Source organism: Coenobita brevimanus, chromosome 39 (genome assembly GCF_032717465.1).
Source record: "Coenobita brevimanus isolate Jiangsu-jjx chromosome 39, ASM3271746v2, whole genome shotgun sequence".
Lineage (NCBI taxonomy): Eukaryota > Metazoa > Arthropoda > Malacostraca > Decapoda > Coenobitidae > Coenobita > Coenobita brevimanus.
Genome location: NC_136992.1, coordinates 23,260,578 through 23,281,717, shown reverse-complemented (window position 1 = coordinate 23,281,717; position 21,140 = coordinate 23,260,578). Strand labels below are relative to the sequence as shown.

The 21,140-nt window shown below is 41.4% G+C and overlaps 1 protein-coding gene across 1 annotated transcript in view; it reads right to left on the bottom strand.

Annotated features, from left to right (window-relative positions):
• LOC145396820 (uncharacterized) overlaps positions 1-19,530 on the bottom strand; it is a 73,770-nt gene extending 54,240 nt beyond the window's left edge. Inside the window, exons 1-4 of the mRNA XM_080270105.1 lie at positions 19,371-19,530; positions 19,123-19,290; positions 11,226-11,328; positions 4,236-4,488 (exon numbers count right to left, since the gene is read on the bottom strand). Coding sequence (XP_080126231.1) covers positions 4,236-4,488; positions 11,226-11,328; positions 19,123-19,290; positions 19,371-19,530 — 684 coding nt within the window. The remainder of the gene's footprint in view (positions 1-4,235; positions 4,489-11,225; positions 11,329-19,122; positions 19,291-19,370) is intronic.
• Between the last annotated feature and the right edge of the window lie 1,610 nt (positions 19,531-21,140).

Sequence of the window (21,140 nt, the reverse complement as noted above, 5' to 3'; positions counted from 1 at the left end):
AGGAATGGCCACATGGTTTCCACAAATGACTGAACTCAGCGATTTGGAACCATTTGACTATGGAAGGTCTACTGTATTTCTCATGATGGCATTTGTGTCACCATGAATCTCCAAAAGGTAATTTTGGTGACACAAACTGTGTCATGGTGTGTAAAAGAGTTAACTTGGTAGAGAGTGTTTTCTGTTTGGACTTTACTCAATGTTGCTCAATAGCACATTAAGGCAATAATATGGTCCAACATCCTTTCCACAGAACTTTGTGAATAACACAATATTCTTGCACAAATTTCTTGTTACAGTTCTGCATTCAAAATGGATAAGTAAAAGTAGATAGGGTAAACAGTAAATCATGCACAAGTACTTTAGTGTACTCTCCTCCTTTATTCTTGTCAATCCTTCCCATCCCATTTAGCTATCCACTTCCTTATGTTTATATTACTACAACAGACCCCCTCTAACTCACACCCTGCATTATTTGGACATAAAAATCTACAAATTAACTGTCTCTTTACAGGCATGATACTGTTAAAAAAAAAAAAAAAAAATCTTTCAGCCCTAGGTCCAAGCCTGTAAACAAGTGTCTGTCTATCCAATATATAAATAAATAAATAAATAAATGAAAATCCTTGTAAAGCTACACAAAAAGGCATTCCTAGCCCAACTCATGACTGAATATGGAATTTCGAAAGCGTGTCTCTAACAGAAGGAAGACTAAGGACAAACTTTTGAGTAGTGTAGACAAGTTTGGTGTTAGCAGTGAACAATCAACAATGAAGTGATTTAGAGAGCTAATTTATGACAAATTTGATGAGGCTCTTTATAAATGGTACCTACAACAATGTTCAGTGGGTGTTGGAGTCAGCACCGAAATTCAAGCAGTTGCTGAACATCTGGCAAACACTTGAAATATGAGGGTTTCAGTGCTAGTGCTGGGAGACTACTGAGATTTAGAAATAACACAACACTGTGAATCATAATTTAAGGTGAACAAAACACTTCTTGGGCAATTTGGAATTAATTTGGTATAACTCAGACAGCCTCTCCCACTCCAATAGTTCAAGATAGAGGAGTTCTACTGTTATATTAGTTCTTAACGATACAGATATCTAGCTATCAGGCTGTCTGTCAATCACTGACTAATGATTTTCAGATGATGGCATAAAAGGCTAGTGACTGCTGTAGTTTCTGTCAATTCTTCTATGCTTCTGCATTCAGCACTGTTGTACGGTACCAGTAGTTGGTTATTCTATTCTTGCTGCCTCCACAGTTTTATTCATCTTATGGAACAATTTCCAAAGTGGGTGGCTAGATACCAGTTTAACTTTCATTAACCCCTTCAATATCACGTCATTCCAAAGTTAGAATAAAGCTGTCTAGAGGTGGAAAGAATAAATTACATGTGAAAAGTCCCTGGCTGATGATGCTGAACAAACTTACCCATTTCTACCTTACTGGACTCAAACTCTCAAGTAAACATATACCAGTTATCACGATATTATCCTTAACCCCTTCAGTTATGATTATTTTTTTTCTAGCCTGGCTACTGCCATAACTGTTACTGCTTTCAGTTTGGTGAAGAACTCTTAAGTGAAGAAGAAAAATCCCATACATTACAGACTCTCAAATCTGAACCCCCCAAAACTACCAGAAACTTCCACTTTTAAACAATTTTCATGTGATATCACCTGCCCCAATACTATGCATATGTAAAGGCAAATTATTTTCTGTGGACACAGACAGGCAGATAGTATTACCAACACAAGATTCTTCAATGTATTTATTGTTAATGGTGTTGTCTATCTATATACCTAGGAAGGTTGCCAAGACATGACGACATTCCCAATTTACTCATCCACATACACACATTCATTCGCATCTCAGCCTCAAGGGGAGAATGGACAGATCCTCACCGCACCACACCATATGAGGGTTAACTGCGCAGTGTAATAAGCATCATCCACAACAGGGCCTGACAGCAAAGCTAATTTACCCCTGCCACATCACCATGGACCCATCCCCATTCCCGCACCTGACCTGATCAGCCGATCAGACCAAATGCGGGAGAATATCCCCTCAGGGCTGCGTTATTATTTATTCATTCACAAATTCTTTCCAATTATTTCTATCATGTGCAGCCAGTCTTCCTTACTCAACAGACATCCCTCTCGCATCCAATGCTCTCTTCACACTGTCCATCCATCCTATTTGTGGTCTTCCTCTCAGCCTTACACCTCTCACATCCGATCCAGTTATCTTTTTCACCAATCGCTTATCATCCATTCACTCCATATGCCCAAACCATCACAACACCCTCTGCTCAACTCGATTAGCCATCTCCCGCACAACTCCAGTTCTTCGCACTTAATCATTTCTCACTCGATCCATATGCGTCACTCCAAGCATACTCCTCAGACACCTCATCTCCATTACATTCAAACTTTTCCTCTCTGCTACACCCATATTCCATGTTCCAGCCCCATAAAATGCAGTTGGTACCACAACACCCTCATACAGCCTTCTCTTTACATCTATTCTAAGTGAGCTACATCTATACACCTTTTTCATTCCTCCCAGCACCTTTCCTACTTCATTCTAAACTTCACTTCTGCATCTGTTTTTCCATCCACAGCAACACATGACACTTAATACTTAAAACACGCTACATCCTCAAGCAACTCACCATTCAAAACTATATTCAACCTCCTACCATCTACCAACCTAGTACACTTTATCACTTTACTCTTATTCTCATTTTCTCTCAATTTCCTCTTTTCACACACCCTTCCAAACTCCTCTACCAACTGTCTCAATTTCTCCTCTGAATCAGCCACCAGTGCAGTATCATCCGCAAACTGCAGCTGATTCAGATTCCACTCTCTACCATCAGCATTCACCAGACTCAAACCTCCACCTAATCCACTCTCTACCATCAGCATTCACCAGACTCAAACCTCCACCTAATCCACTCTCTACCATCAGCATTCACCAGACTCAAACCTCCACCTAATCCACTCTCTACCATCAGCATTCACCAGACACAAATCTCTAACTAACACTCTTGCATTCACCTCCCTTACAACCAAATCCACTCTCCACCATCAGCATTCACGAGACTCAAACTTCCACCTAACACTCTTGCATTCACCTCCCTTACAACACCATCCATATAAATATCCAACAACCAAGGTGACAACACACATCCCTCCTGCAGCCCCACTCTCATGGGAAACCAATCACTCACAGTATTTCCCACTCTTACACACGCACTACTATTTGCATAAAAACTTTTCACTGCTTTTAGCAACCTACCATCAAGTCCATACACTCTTAAAACAGTCCACAATATCTCCCTAATTCTATCATATGTTTTCTCTAAATCCATGAATGCCCAAAACACATCCTTACCTTCCTCTACTTTTCACACACCTGTCTCACAGCAAACACCTGACCCACACATCCCCTTCCTCTCCTAAAGCCACACTGCTCATCACCAATCACTCCCTCTGGAACCTCTCTAATTCTCTTAATTAACACTTTGCCGTACACCATACCTACAACACTCAACAGACTTACACCCCTAAAGATAATATAGTACACTCATACTTATCACCCTTACCTTTAAACAACAGAACCACACAAGCACTTGCCCAGGCAATGGTACCACACCTCTCACAACACCATGGTGTTGTACTGTATATATTACATGATGATCTGATTATCATGACTCAACAATCCAAAATACTGTACACCATTTTCCATTAAGCTTTTGGACCCAACCATTTTGGACGAGCTTGTGCTGTCCTATTAAAGAGCAGTATAATGGAATCCAGACTCAAACCTCTCTACTCAATCTTATTTTCCCTTATGTAAAAAAATTACCCCTTATATTTGGATTTTTTTTTTTTTTTTAAATCTGCTGTTGCTATCACCAGATATTACTATTCTTAAGGGAGATCTCTTGTTGTCGAGGGGTTACAAACAATCCCCACTGACCCTTTCTTAAATACAGTACTGTAATTTCAGTACAGTATATACCTTATTTAATTTTTGGTACTGTCATATCAATCTATGAAAGACATCATCAAAACGAAAGGGTTAAAGATTAGCAAATGAAGTACAATAAATCAAGGAAATGAAGTATCCAGTAAGGTTTAGAAATGAATGCAAAGTACATGAAGACAAACCAAGTAAGATGAGGATAGTATAACAAACAGCTGGTGACAATGTTCTCTCACCTGAGTTTGTCCAAGCTTGATAGATATACCCCCAAGTGGCTTCTTTGAAGGCTGCATCAACCCAACATTCATCCCTTTGGGTTTGTTGAGCCCAAAACTTATCTTTTTCTTAGGCTCTTCTACCTCCACCTCCCCCCCATCCTCCCCCTCCTCCTCCTCCGCCGGTCGCTTGGTGGCGGATGACCGAGCCGTCACGGACGTCTCTGGAGATAAACACTGGCGAAGGTGAGATAAAGAAGCCCGTGAGAACAGCCTTCATGCAGGCACCACACATACTGTATGCTAACACAATCTAACCAAATGAAAACAAAAATTTCATACCGTAGTAAAAATAAATTCCCATGGTATAAAACAAAACCAGCCAAACATGGCATATCAATGTGTGTAAATTAATGCCCCATAGGCTCTACAGTATCTCATACATCTATACAACATACAGTATACACCTTATTAAATGGTGCAGTACACTGTATAAGTTTCTGCACATGATTTTTACTAAGTCATTAAGGGTAATTAAGGCACTCCAATTGGATTGAGCCAGTGCAGGTTTATATCCGCGGGTGGTTGGAATTTATTGCTCATGTAATGCCACTTAGGGATAAGTGAGGCTGGTCACTCTCATCTTAAATGTCAGGATGAACTTGCCTAGCCCCGGGCTCTTACGCTTTCCATGGGGCAACATAGGATTAGATGATGAATGAATGTGTGAAATGAATTAAGGCTGTAGTCAATCAACATAAATACTGTCAATTTAAACAATATAAAGCCAATTTAAAGATGCTAAATTTGTTCTACTGATGACAAACTCACATTCCTTCATTATAAGGTTGAGCACACATCTTACGATAGTGGGTATAACTACTGTATATTAAAACGAGTGAGGTAGCCATCTAACGGAAGCCATAAGCCAAGTTGGGAGGAGCATTAATAATCCTGTTTTGCTTGTTTAATTAACAAAACTCATTAACACAGTGCCGTTTGCCGTGGTGACTGTGTCTGTGTGTTAGTAAATCAGTGTCAGAGGTCACATGAGTTGCATCCATATTGTTGTTGCTTTAACCTGGTCTGTGAGGTCAAGCACACTCACTGACCTCAGGTAAGAAATTGCCCCTGTGGGGTCATCCCATTGGTTCCCTATATTGCTTTTCCTGTGTCTGTATCTTTCTGTGAATGTGCTGTGCAGCACTACACTATGTGCATCATACTACTTCGGCCTGTTCGACAAGCAGGGCACATTATCTGGGATTCAACCCAACCTCAGTCTAAGCTGGTAACTAAGGAGGACTGGGTTATGTGCTGCTCTAAGCCTAGCTAGATGTACCAGATCAGCTCCACTTAAGGACTTCTCTGATATGTGGATGTCTGGAGGAAGTCTTTTTGAGTAATACTGTTGAGTGTTTGACAGAGTGTTGGAGGTGATGGTGGCAAGGGCCTGTGGGTGCTTGTGACTTACAAATGCTGTTAAATGTTTCATAGTGCTGAGAATGGCTAAGTGTTGTTATAAAGGCACCCATCATCACTCAATGTGGTGCTGCCTTATGGTCTCTACAGTACAATGAGTGACAAGCCGAGTGGTCTCCTGTAACCCAGAAAACCATTTACTATGCTAGGTGGCAATCATATAACCAAATTATGATGCCTGTTGGTTCAGCAGGTAATTATGGTGCTCCAATCGGATATCGCCTGTGCAGGTTTATATCCACTGGGTGATTTTTTTTTTTTTTTTCTTTTAATAACAGAACAGAGGAAGGAAAAACAAATGAGTAAAAAAAAACAAAACAAAAAAACAATCCATAAACCAGATTACTGGTGTCCTCCATTCATAAAATGTCTGTAACAGTTGGCCTTGAACTGCTGTAGGTTGAAGTTGTGAGGGAAACAACTCTGGGGAAGCGAGTTCCAGAGAGATGCAGTTCGGGGAATGAAAGAATTCTGATCGGCAGAAGTTCTGCAATATGGCTAAGTGACGTTCCAGTCATAAGCACTGCCAGATGCCCGTGCAGCACGAGGGAAGGCATGGAGAGGTGGCACAATGGATGCAACTTCGTCTGAGCATTTGCCATAAAAATACCTGCAAAATAATGCAAGAGAGGCAAAATTCCTTCTTACTTGTAGGGGAGGTAGTTTATTTATGACAGCAGGGTTATTAATAATTCCAGCAGCTTTGTTCTGAGTTTTGTCTAGTTGTTTAATGCAACCTCTCCACATCCACTCCACAAGGGTGAGCAATATTCAAGCTGAGAGCACACATGACTCTTATACATTATAGCTAACTGCTCGTCGGTGAAGAAGTTGCGCACTCTGTACAATATTCCAAGTTTTTTTTAGGCGGTTTTAGCAAGCGATCTGACATGAGATGTCCAGCTGAGGGCATTGTTAAGTGAGATACCAAGAATTTCAATACTTTTGGAGATGGGAATATTAGTAGCACTGAAGGTAATATACAAATCTGGCAATATCTGTCTATCAGTAAATTGTATATACTGTATTTGGCTTTACTAGCATTAAATGAGACAAGGTTGTTTTGTCCCCATTCACTGATCATAGATAAGACTTGATTTATGGAGATGGCTGTACTCTCATGAGAGTTAGAGACTTTAGACTTTGTAAATGGGTGTCTGAGTGTGAATGAACTATGAAGTGTTGAGTCATCCGCATATGAATGGATGGGATTATGGGTGACAGATAAGAGATTATTAATATGAACCAGGAACAGGGGTGAGTGAGGCTGGTCACTCTCATCTTAAATGTCAGGGCCAATGTGTCTAACCCCAGGCTCCTATGCTCCTTTTGGGACAACAAAGGATTAGATGATGAATGAATGCCTAGCTATCTATCTATTGCCAGACACCTTAATCCCATAAGGGTTGGCCACAAACCAACTGCCTCCACATCGCCCTGTCCCCCGCCATTTCACTGCCCTGCTCGCAGCTCACACCCTCCTCTCTCATATACGTCTCCACTCTATCCCTCCAACTCATCCTTGGCCACCTCCTCCCTTTCCCCCCCTCCACCTCACTCACATACACTCTCCTTGTCAGTCTCTCATTCAACATCCCATCCATATGAATGATGTTTTTAATAATGGGGCCTTGCGATGGTGTCGTGTGTGTGTGTGTGTGTGTGTGTGTGTGTGTGTGTGTGTGTGTGTGTGTGTGTGTGTGTGTGTGTGTGTTTACCTATTTGTATTTACCTATTTGTAGTATACTACCTATTTGTAGTATGTGTGTGTGTGTGTGTGTGTGTGTGTGTGTGTGTGTGTGTGTGTGTGTGTGTGTGTGTGTGTGTGTGTGTGTGTGTGTGTGTGTGTGTGTGTGTGTGTGTGTGTGTGTTTAATGAACTGCACTGGTCTATGCAGTGATCAGTCTCTGGTGTAAAATCTGGGTTGGAATGTCTTTTACTGCCTCATGGAAAATGTTGCTTGTTTGGATTAAGTATGATGTTAAATTTCACAATGAGCCTCTTAATGTTGAAGATGGGAGTGCTTGATGTTTTTTAGCTAAATTTTGTCCAGTCTGCTACCTTCTTGTTTCCTTACTCTGGTTTGTCTGGACCAAGCACACCACAGACCACAAGCAAGCAGCCACTCTCCTGTGGCTGACAATGTCTTGTCAGGGCCAGAACAGGGTCCTTCTACATGGCATGGGGTAGGGAAAAAGGAAGAGGCATAGCCCCCAAAAGAATGAGCTATGAACCATACCAGTAAAGAAGTGTGCGTGAGTAGTAGCCTCAGACTGCGCTTGACTACAACATAAATGCAGATGAGTTCCTTGCCAGGGAGAATTGTGCAAGGCCAGTTACCAGGCCATGGCCCCATGTCACTCCCGAAGTAGTGCCCCCTGGGATGAGAGCAACCATCCACCTACAGCACCTGTACTACCTTTTGGCAGGCTAACAAATGAGCTGGGACCAAGCAGAGCAAGGGCATCAATCTTCCCTTAGTTAGATACATGATCTGGCTACATAAACCACCTGCTTCCTTGTAGTCTGAATAAATGATCTGTCATTGTTCTGGTTTGAAGTGAAAAGCATGCCATCATTTTTCGGTGAGGATTTGTTTGGGGGGGGGGGGATCATCTCATAATGATTTATCATCTATTTATCTATCTATCTATTGCCAGACACCTTAATCCTTTATAAGGGGTGGCCACAAACAAATCACCTCCACGTCACCCTGTCCCCCGCCATTTCACTGCCCTGCTCCCAATTCACACACCCCTGTCCCATATACCTCTCCAATCCATAACATAGGTTCAAATTGGATACATTTTTGGCCAAGGGTCACCCACCCAACAGTCTAAACACAATTTGCTGCTCACCCAAGTTTGTAGTTATTTCACTTTACTGAACTTCACTTGCTGCTTACCACCAAATACAAATCTAAAAAGTGGTTTCCAACTCAACAAAGCTGGCATGGTGGTATGGTTGTTATATCACTTCATTGTACTATACTTCCTCCTTGAACTCCAACTCCACAGTACTGTTCCCTCAGTGATAATGACACATCCAACAGTGACCAAATTCAATGGTCATCTTGGAACAAATAAATGACTGTAAGCTTGCATGTTGGTGATCGTATAAGTGAAAAGTAATTGTACATTGAACGTACACACGGGATCACAATGGTTGTAATGGGATTGTATGTACATCAAAAAAGGTTGTAACCCTTTAGTTCTCATACAAGGTGTGTGCAAGATATTCACAGAAGAAATATGTTTAGCATGTGAGGTGGTGTGTGGGGTGAAGAGAAGATGAAAGAGGATGCAGGGAACAGCATGGTGGACTGAAGAGGTGAGAGAGGCTGTAGCACAAAAGAAGAAAGCATATAGTGAGTGGATGAGAAACAAGGATGTTGAAGAAGCTGAGAGACAGATGAGAGAGTTATATCTAGAATGGAAGAGGGAGGTGAAAAGATTAGTAAGAGAGGGTAAGAAGAGAGTGGATGAGGAAGTTGGAAGGAATTTGAGCATAAAGTGGAGCGAATGTAAGAAAATGTTCTGGCAAGAGGTAAATACAGTTAGACAGGGTGCCAAAGAAGTTAGTTGGGGAGTGAAAGATAAAAATGGCAGACTACTAGTGAAGGGAGGAAAAGTGAGCAATTGGAGAGAACACTTTAAGAAATTGTTGAAAATAGACAATGAAAGTAACGTGAGTATAAGTGGCTGGGGAATGGCTGGGAGGAGGGATAAGGGAAGAGAGGAAGAAATCAGTAGGATAGAAGTTGGGGAAGCAATGAATACAGTTAAAACAGGGAAAGCCTCAGGAGTTGGTGGAGTGTGTGGTGAAATGCTGAAGCATGGGGGAGAGATAGTAATAGAATGGATGTGGAAGATGTGCAGATTGGTCTGGGAGGAAGCTAGAGTCGCAGAGGATTGGAATTCAGGTATAATTATTCCCCTGTACAAAGGAAAAGGGGAAAAAGAAGTGTGTGGTAATCATAGGGGCATTTGCCTTCTTGGTGACAGGAAAAGTGTATGGTAGGATACTTTGACAGAGTTAGGGAAATAACAGAGGAATTAGCTGGAGAAGAAGAGGGAAGTTTTAGGAAGGGAAGAGCTTGTGTAGATCAGATACTGATTCTTAAATATTTAGTGGAAGAGTTTCTAGAGAAGGGAAAGAAGTTGTAGCGATGCAGCCTTCATGCATCTGGAGAAAGCATATGACAGGGTGGATAGACAAGGATTGTGGAAAGTATTAAGAATATATGGAGTAGATGGGAAGTTGTTGAAGGCCGTGAAGAGTATGTATGAGAGTGCTAAGGCTGCAGTGCGTGTGGATAGTGAACTGAGTGAATATTTCTATTTGAAGGTTGAATTGAAACAAGGATGTGTCATGTCTCCATGATTGTTCAATCTGTATATGGATGGGGTTATAAAAGAGATACAAGGCAGGGCAGTGGATGTTGGAGTGGCCCTAATGAGAGAGGGCAGTGTTTGGAAACTCCCTGTACTGTTGTTTGCAGATGATACTGTGTTGTTAAGTGAAGACGAAGGGGAGGTGCAATGCTTGGTGGATGAGTTTGGGAGTGTAAGAAACGGAATCTAAAGGTGAATGTAGGGAAAAGTAAAGTTATGGTCTTCAAGAGAAGTGAAGTCAGTGAATGAACAGTGAGACTGGATGGGGAAGAAATGGAGACTATGAGTGAAGTATGCGGGTAGTGTGATAAGTATGGATGGAAGTTTAGAGGGTGAAGTGCCTGAAGGGTACAACAAGGAAGAAAGGTTGCTGGTTCCTTGAAAGCAGTGATAGGAAACAGGGAAGTGAGCATGGAAGTGAAAAAGCTACTACATGACAGTACTGATACCAACTCTAACATATGGAAGTGAAGCTGGACCTTGTTGGAGGGACATAAGTCTAGAGTGAGAGCAGTGGAAATGAGTTATTTGAGAGGAGCATGTGGAGTCACATGGGATGGAGAGAAGAGATACATGAGAGAGGGGGGGGGGGTGAGTTGGGAGCAGGGCAGTGAAATGGCAGGGAATAGAGCGACATGGAGGCGATTTGTTTGTGGCCACCCCTTACAGGATTAAGGCATCTGGCAATAGACAGATAGATAGATAGATAGAAAATTTACAGCACAGTGCTAACATTTCATCAAACCCTTTGCCTTGAGGAAGTAACCTCTCTTGTATCTTGTTGCTAACAGTCAATTTTATGCAGATGTTGAGCCTCGAGAAAGAAAATAGAAGTGAATGTAAAGAAAAATAAGATAATGATATGAGAAATGAAATGGTATGAAACACTTGGGTTTGGCAGGGAATACAAGGCATAGTGAAGAAAAACAGTGAAATGTAGGGTCCAGATAGGATATGACATGATTGAGGAGCTATGGCACAAGCATCTAGGGGCTATACTGTGTAAACAAAATGGAGGGTGAAGTTCAGGAGAGATCACTTCAGAAGAGGATAGTAACTGGTGACCTCAGTTGTATTTTGAAGAGTAGGAGAGTTAGTATGGATGTTAACAGTGCCCCTCATATCAGTGTCTCACCTATCACCATAGAAGGTGGTGGCAACAGCATCCACACTCTCGATGTAATGCTGCCTAGTTCTTTTTACAATGATGACAAATGAGTGACAAGTCTCATGGTTTTCTGTATCCAGAACCAATCACAATGCTGGGTGGTGACCACATACAGTAAAAGCTCGATTAACTGGCATCCGATGCATCAGCACATCCGTATAACCGGAACACAAATTTGATCCGGCATGGAATCGAAAATATTCCGGATACCAGTCGTCCCCCTATAATACATGGTTTGTTCTGTACAGTACAGGATAAAGTAGTGTACGCAGCTAAGTTTTCAAAATTATTTTGGCCTGTAACATATGCTAAATTTTGCTTTAAATAATTTTTTGTAATGTTTCATTTAGTTAATTTCCTCTCTCCACTGTCTAGTTCCTGCGAGTCACTGGCATTGGCTCCAGGGTAAAATATTTTTCTGCCTAAGAAATCTTGATGAACTCTGGTGATGGAGCAATGGCCCTCAGTCCCGTGCAGCCCTTAAGTGGGCAGGGGGTGCTAAGAATCCCACAGTGTAAAAATAAGTTTATACATCCAAAAAGAACCTTAAGAATAGGAAACTGGAATGTTCGAACTCTCAATCAGGCTGGTAAAATGGAAGAGCTTATTTCAGTGTTCAAGGAATACAAGATAGATATTTGTGCTCTTACAGAAACAAGGTTGCTTGGAGTTGATAAAATGAATTTGGAAGATGGTATTACTATGTTGGTTTCTGGTAGGAGTGATGGAAATCATTACCAAGGAGTAGGCTTACTGCTGAGTAGAGATGCTTGTAAGGCAGTATGTGAGTCTGAACCAATTAATGAGCACTTGCTTTGTGCTCGTTTAAAATCTGACCATGGTAATATCAGTATCGTTGTAGGGTACGCTCCGTCAAATGAGGCCGCTGATGAAATGAAGGATGACTTTTATGAGAAGCTGCAGGATGTAGTGAATAGAGTGGCAAGACATGATGTGTTAGTTTGCACTGGTGATTTTAATGCGATTGTTGGCAGTAGTAGGGATGGCTTTGAAGATTGTATGGGTAAGGAGGGTGTTGGTATAAGGAACGAAAATGGGGTGCGACTTGGAAGCTTTTGTTTGGCAAATGACCTTATAATTGGTGGAACTATCTTTGAACAGAGAAAAATACATAAGACTACTTGGATTTCACCATGTGATAAATATTGTAACCAGATTGACCACATTGCAATTAGCAGAAGGCATAGAAGTTATTTGCAAGATGTTTGCGTCAGGAGGGGGGCAGATATAGGTAGTGATCATCAACCTGTTGTGTCAAAGATTAAAATAAAACTTAAGAGAAACGTCGATGGTAATTGTACAGGAGGTAATAATTATGATTTGGATGAGCTGAGAAGTGATGAGAGCACGAAGGAAAAGTTTCGGTGGGAATGTAGGAACAGGTTTCTAGTCCTGCAGACTTTGATGGAATCTGAAGACAATGATATTAATGAAATGTGGAGAGAGGTAAAAGAGGTCTTGCATGAGAGTGCTAAGGTTATTAAGAAAAAGGGAAAAGCAAGAAGCAAAAAGTGGATGTCAGATGAAACATGGAATGCAATTCAGAAAAGGAAAGAGGCTAAGTTAAGAAGTGAAGAACAACATGTTCATGGCCAGGTAGTTGAAGTACTTAGAGCAAAGTACTGGAGCTTACATTCTGAAGTAAAAAGACTCGTTAGACGTGATAAGAGGAGACTATATGATGAAAAGGCGACAGAGACAGAAATTAAATTATGTAAAAATGACGGTCAGAGTACAAGAGCAGCGTATCAGGCCATAAAGGAGTTAACTGGGACTGAAAAGAGAAGGAAGGAAATACCTGTATGAGATAGAAATGGTAATTTGATGACTAAAGATTTGGATATAAAAGGAAGGTGGAAAGAGCACTTTGAATCTGTTCTAAATAGACCAATCCCAGCTGAAGAGGACATTTTGCCAGCCGAGAGAGATTTGCAGATAGAAACAGGGGATATAACTTTGGAAGAGGTAGCAAAATCTATAAAGGAGTTAAAGAATTTTAAGGCCCCAGGAGAGGATGGAATATTCCCTGAAATGCTTAAGGTGGAAAATGACGAGTTGATGAATGCGCTTCTGAAACTTTTTAATGTGGCTTGGGATAATGGTGGAATTCCAGAAGAGTGGAAAAATGGAGTGGGGGATAACTTTGACACCTGTAGTTGCAAAAGTCTTTTCCAAAATCTTGTTGAACAGAATAGAGCCAGTAATTGATAAAATTTTAAGACAAGAACAAGCAGGATTTAGAAAGGGTCGAGGTTGTACTGATCAGATTTTTATTGTAAGGCATCTAATGCAACAAGCTAATGAGATGAAAATGCCACTTAGTATGTGTTTTGTGGATTTTGAAAAGGCGTTTGATAGTGTTTCACGTGGAGCTATGTTGAAAATTATGAGATTCTATGGTATACCAGAAAAGTCTGTAAATATTATTAGAAGCCTGCATGAAGGTATTTTTTGTAAGGTATATAATGGTGGGTGGTTCTTTGAGTGATCCATTTCAAGTTAGGTCAGGAGTGATTCAAGGAGGAGTTCTTTCGCCATTGTTGTTTGTTTTGGTTATGGATTATATTATGAAAAAGGTTGTAAGGAGAACAGGTGCAGGAATTAACTGGAAAGAAAATAAGAAGCTGATGGATTTGGACTATGCTGATGATATTGTACTGATTTGTGGAAGTATTTACGAGATGCAGAGGGTGCTTGATTGTCTGGTGGAGGAAGGAGAAAAAGTGGGATTAGTAATAAATTGTGGAAAGACTGAAATTATTAATATGAACGTGGAGAACCAAATCGATTGTGTAATTGGAAATAACGTGGTGAAGAATGTAGAAAACTTTAAATATCTGGGAACAATTGTATCATCTAATGGATCATTAAACAATGAAACTGAGGAGAGGATTAGACAGGCTTGGCGAGCTGTTGGAATGTTGAAATCTGTTTGGAATAATAATATGCTTTAGGTACATACTAAAGTGAAAATTTACAAGTCCATGGTTAGACCAATTTTAATATACGGGCATGAGTCATGGTACAGTATAATTGCAACAGATCAGAAAGTATTAGGATTTGAGAATAAAATACTCAGAAGGATTCTTGGGGTAAAGTGGCAAGACAGAGTTACAAATGCAAGAGTAAGGGATATTATGAGAGTGGAACCAGTTAATGAATATGTGAGACTGTCTCGCTGGAAGTGGCTGGGGCACATATACAGAAAAGAAGGTAGTTTAATACAGGATGTGCCAGAGTGGACTGCTAGAGGAAGAAGAGGTAGAGGTAGGCCGAGGGAAACCTGGTTGAGGACAATGAAAAAAGAAGCAGGAGAGGAGTGTTGGTGGGACCTGAAGGAGATGGCAAGAGACAAATATTGGTGGAGAGAGTTCATTGAGGCCCTATGCATCCCGTGGGATGCCACAGGAAATGATTGATTGATTGATTGATTGAATGTTTGCCGGTTTGTGTTCAGTCCTGTACAATTTCTCTTGCTGTCTTTTTGTGTGTATTGTAGTGTACACTCATGATCACTAATTTCTGCTCAGGGGTGCTCCCTTCGTACCCCCATATACCCAGGGAAGACGGGAGGGGGGGACAAAACGAGCTCCACCCGCCTCTACCCCAGCTCCCAACCCTCCCACATACCCCTACCCCTCCTAGCCCACTCGTCATTCTTAACTGGCAGTTACATCTCAAGCTAACCTCATACTTTACACTCATAGTCACATTACTAATACAGAAATATAAAACACTAGGATATGTAAAAAGTATATAATATGACTATGAACATGCTGCAGCAAGAAATTAATGCATTATAACATTGACAATAAATCAAAAACGTTAACAACGGCCATCCCAGGTCTAATGCGTCCGTGTATGTGTGTGTGTGTGTGTGTGTGTGTGTGTGTGTGTGTGTGTGTGTGTGTGTGTGTGTGTGTGTGTGTGTGTGTGTGTGTGTGTGTGTGTGTGTGTGTGTGTGTGTGTGCAAAGCAGTGCACTCAACACAGGAGGCCTGAGGTGGCTGTTGTTAAAGTTTTTTACTGTCAACGTCATAATGAATTACTGTAATTTCTTGAAGCAACATGTTGATAGTTATATTCTTTTAACATATCCTAATGTTCTTTGTTTGTATTAGCAGTGGCCCCAGGAGTGTTAGGTGTGATATCAGCTTGAGATGTAAATGCTAGTTAAGAATGACGGGTGGGGTGTGGGGTTGGGTAGGGGTATGGGGGATGGTCGGGAGCTGGGGTAGTGGCAGGTGGAGCTCGTTTCGTCCCTCCTTCCCCTCTTCCCTAGGTATTCTGAGGTAGGAAGGGGGCACCCCTGGGCAGATATTAGTGAGCATGAGTGTACCTGTACTGTATCTAATACTCAATAATGTACTTTATGAAATAAAGGTCCAAGTTTGGTACTATTTCATTTGTTTGACCTCCCAGAAAATTTCTAAGAGTTACATTTGATTATCCAGAAAATTCAATATCCGGAATCGAATGCATTCCGGTTAAACGAGCTTTTACTGTAATTTAAAAATGGGGTGATGTGAAACCTACTACAGTATGTTGTTGCTGTTATGTGGGTGGAAAGATGCAAATGGGGCATCTGTTCAGGAATAAACCCTTACATTCTTCCACAACACTCCACTGTGGGCAAGGCAATGTCCATTGCACAGGAACATCAATTCACTGCACCCGATGGCCTGGAAGGGACGATGTGGTTGATGGGTCTGCTTGGCCAGACAGACTGGGGCTACTCTACTACTACCGTGACACTCATTTGGGAGTGAATCCTGACTCATGAAAGACAGATAGCTGTCTTGGTGTTAGCTGTAGAAATGGCCTTTCTTTGCTGCAGGTGAGATGATGATGGAGTGTGTAAGAATGAAATTCATTTGTATTATAAAACGGAAGAACGAACTACAGGCGTGTAATGTGGAACTGCTGAGTGGACAATGAGAAATACATGGAGATGTTACAGATATGTACAATGAATGCCCATAGATAGGGTGCTAAAGAAAGCATATGAAAGTGTAACTGACAACAGCCTAGTGTTCAAAGAGGCAGACCATCTATAGTATGAAAAAAGACTTTACAGGCATACATACATGTGTTGCCCCATGCGAAGCATAGGAACCTTGGGCTAGGCAAGTTGGTCCTGACATTTAAGATAAGTGACCAGCCTTTCATCCCTGAGAGGCATTACCGGTACGTGAGCAATAAACCCCACCCATCCCATGGATATAAACCAACACAGGCTCAATCCTGTTGGAGCACCTTAATTTCCCACTAAACTGCCAGGTGCCACTGTTTGGATATATGGTTACAACCCAGCATAGTAAATAGTTTCCTGGTATTGCCTACAGGAAACCACTTGGCTTGTCACTCAGTGTAGAGTCACCCGTGGACTGCAGGAAGAGGAAAGAATGAAGGAAAGGACATAAGAGGAAGGAAGGAAAGATGGAAGAGAAGAAAGAGCAGCCACCTGAGAGCAGCACTACATCAGGTGAGTGGATGGTGAGCACCCCCACCTAATAGTATATACACTGGTGAAAGAGACGGAAGGGATGAGGAGTGTCAGAGTGAGTGAAAGAGGTCTGTGAGGATAAAGTAACCAGGAGGTATTTGTCATGGCCACCCCATGATTAGTGGCTCACAGGAGGGAGCAAGGCATCAGCAATGATCATCAAAAGGGGAGTCCCCGTAGCGAGAGGTTAATGATGTTATATCTGGTTCAAAGTTTATCCTAACATAGCTACATGTGACCGTCTGGATATATCTAGAAAAAGAAGAAAATGTATCATCGTAGTGAAGGGATGAAGAGAGATCCCCTTGAGTTTAATAATATTACTTGGCAGCAGCATATATATATATATATATATATATATATATATATATATATATATATATATATAGATACAGTACAGTCTATATATATATATATATATATATATATATATATATACCAGCACTGTATATATATATATATATATATATATATATATATATACAGTAAAGAATATATATATATATATATATATATATATATATATATATAAACAAACAGTATATATATATATATATATATATATATATATACACACATAAAGTATATATATATATATATATATATATATATATATATATATATATACATATCTATATATATATATATATATATATATATATATATATATGCCAGTAAATATATATATACTGTATATATATATATATATATATATATATATATATATACATACCAGCACTGTATATATGTGTGTATATATATATATAAATATATATACAGTAATCCCTCTACTTTCCGGATGCCCACTTCCCGGACATCCCCACTTACCGGACATTGTGGGCCTGGACCATCGGAACCGAAAAATGGCCAAAAAAAGAAAAAAATCCCCCCAAAATCCGAATTTTTTCCCACCCGTAATTTGAAATTGCCGCGCGGCGCCAAACAGCTGCTTACACCATGGCCCCTTCACCCCTTCCTTCCTCCCCCCTCCCCCCTTCCCCGTCAAGGTTGCCATTTGTTATTTTTCATTACCAAATGTTGGCCAATTTGGTAATGAATAAGAATAATGCATTACCAAACGGATTTTTCACATGTATGAGGATACACAGGATGGAGATGGTGGATTGTTTGCTCTCTATGATTAATCTGCTACCCTACATAGCGTGAAAATAATCAACATGCTGTTAATTAAAAGGAGAGTGATTACATGTACTGTATTTCCACTTGTATATATAATTAGTGAAGAATAAATGCTAGCTTTATGAATTTGGTAATGAAAAGTTAAATTTGGTTATGAAAGTTGAGGAGAATGGTAATGTGGCCATAGCAACCTGGCAACTCTGTTTCTCCGACATCAACAGTTACTCCCTAACTTCGATTGTGAATAGATGCTTACTGCACTGGAAGCCACACGTGCTCGTTTTTTGTGAATAAACAGTGAATATACTGCAATACCTTGCCTCTAGACCCCATGAGAATTTACAGTGTTGTGCAGTGTTAAGAAATTTGAACTCTGAGTGCAAAGGATCAACTGTGGAGTGCAAATTGGCAGTTTAAACTGGCGGTTAGAACTGCAGTGGTGCAGTTAAGAACAATGTGCAGTGTTAAACAATTATAACTCACACTGCATAGAATTAAGTGCAGCACAACACTGGATTACTGTACGTGCTTCAAGAGCATTTTCATCACTGCCAAAACCTTAGAAAGGCAGCCACAAATGTGATGTAAGTACCCTGGCTGAGGTACAGCCATTTCTAATTCCTCATTCTCTGGTTCCTTTTCATTTATTTCATGCTTTATATCCATTATTGGTGTGAACAGGGTCTTAAATAGGTTTAAATAGGTGCTATGCATGTCCGGTAGGGAGTTATTTAGGTGGCTTTCAAAGTTAGGCTGGTTAGGGTCCATAAGTACCAGTCCAGGAGGCTGGTGCCCACTATCCGGACAGGACCACTTTCCGGACATGCCTTTGGCTCTATTACGTCTGATAGTGGAAGGATTACTGTATATATATATATATATATATACACTCATCCCTCGGCTATCACGCCCAATTGGTCCCGCTAGAGCTGCGCTATAGCCGAAAGCGTGATAGACGAACTGAAGAACTTACGGTACAAATTATAACTGGTGCCATTACCTCAATATTTACCCCTAAGATGCCCTTTTTGTACCACATATTAACATATAATAGTCTAAAAATGAGCATGCAAATTAGAAACAAACCAAGGTTAATAAAAAACAGAGCTTAATATCCCTATTTATTCACCTTTTGGGGGGATGTTGAGTGGCTTGGGTGGGATAGAGGGGTTACAAGGCTCGGTTGGAGTCTACTGACCACCTCTATGACGTTCTATCTCATCAAGGAAATTCTCAGCAAACCCATGAAATTCCTCCTCCTCTTCATCATCATGAAAGTCCAGGAGGGCAAGTGCTGGCTGACGGTCCTGGTTTGAAGGTCCTGGTTGTGCCTGTGTCCGACGGCGTAGGAAGTCGGTTATCGTTGCTGTAGAGAGCTGATGTGAGTATGGTATTGCTCTTCGTATCCTGCCAGTGCCTGAGTAATTAAGGAACACCTCGCCTCACTGTTAATGGTGGAATCTTGTTCAAGCAGGTGTCGTAGCTGGCCACCCAAGTCAATGACCTTTTTTATATCGTTTATGCACGGTCCCTCGGTACGCTGCACATCACCGCCACCTTCCTCCTCCTCCTCCTCCTCTCCTGCACTGTCCTCATCTCGTGTCATTTCCTCTTCCACGATATCATCAGCAGAAACTGGGGCTGGTCGTATCATTTCACGAATATCTTCGTCAGTTGTATCCCCAAAACCAGCTCCAGGTATCTGCTGTGCCTCCTCAGCAGCTGCCTCAACCACTGCCTGAACTGACTGAGGCTCACCAGGTGCAGTCCCACGATGGTGCTCAGGTAACCCTCCAAAAGATTCTGCCAAGCGTGACGAATTGTTGCCTGGGTTACGTTATCCCAACACTGAACCATCAGATTAACAGCCTGCTTGACACTGAACCGCTTCCAATAGTTTATAACCCTCTGCTCAGCATCGGTGTCTCCTTGCAATTGATCATCCTCATTTTCATCCTCACTGCTGTTGACCAGTTGCTGGATTAACTGTGTGTCCTCAGTTGCTTCCCTCATCATTCTAAACTGACGCCTGGAGTATGCAGCCTTCAGGACTAAAATAACTTCTTGGTCGAGGGGCTGGATCAGTGAGGTGGTATTGGGTGGGAGGAATTCCACTTTAACATTGGGGTGTGCAGTCCTCAGAAGGGGTGAGTGTCCAGGGGCATTATCCATCACCATCAGAATGTTAAACCTGACGTTATTTTTCTTGCAGTGCTCCTCAACTTGCGGGATAAATGCCTCCTTCAGCCAATCCAGGGACAGTTTGGCAGACATGTACCCCTTCTTTGAAGTCATCCATGTCACGTTGAGCTTCTTCATGTTATAACCTTTATAGGCCCTGGGTCTTTTTGCTTTGTGCAGAACTGTCAGCTTCAGGCGACTCGTCCCTGAGGCATTCATGGCCAGCACCAAGGTGAATCGTTCCTTGAGTGCTTTCCTTCCGCGTATTTTCGCTGACTTGGTGGTGATGAACGTCCTCCGTGGCAAAGTTTTCCAATAGAAATTGGTTTCATCCATGTTATAAAATTGTTCTGGTGTAGGCTATACTGGCCCTCCTCAATTATGTTCGTAATAGTTTCTGGGTATTCACGTGCAGCTGCATTGTCAGCACTTGCCGCTTCACCAGATATTTTCACACTTTTAATTTTGTGCCTTGCCATGAACTTGTCCACCCAACCTTTTGAAGCCATAAAAACTGGAGGTTGTCTCACGTCTAACTTCTTAGCGAGGTCCACATAAATTTCCTTGGCAGTGTTCATGATTTCACGTGTGTCCACAGCAATATTTCTCCTTGCCTGTCGATCCATATATCTCCCAAGCAATTGCTTGGTCTTGAGGACAACTGATTTCTGTTACGTAGGGCCTGGGAAGCAGCTTGTGATGGTGCAAGACTTGTATGTTTTATGATGTGATCACGATTCTTATAAATACCCCTCACAGTTGATTCATTGATGTTATATTTCTTCCCCACACTTCACTTGGTCTCACCATTATCGAGAAGTTTCACTATTTCCAGTTTATCTGCATAGCTTAGGTTCTTCCTCTTCTTTATTTCCCTGCCAGGTGCCGCAGCATTACGTCGGGCGATGGTAGGGGGACGGGGAGGGGGTACGTTGGCCATGGCTGTATCACAAAAAAGGTTATTGTTCTCGCTAACACTGCTCGCGGTCTGAGGGCAAACCCTTGAATGGTTTGGCGGGTGGGAGACTCGGTCGG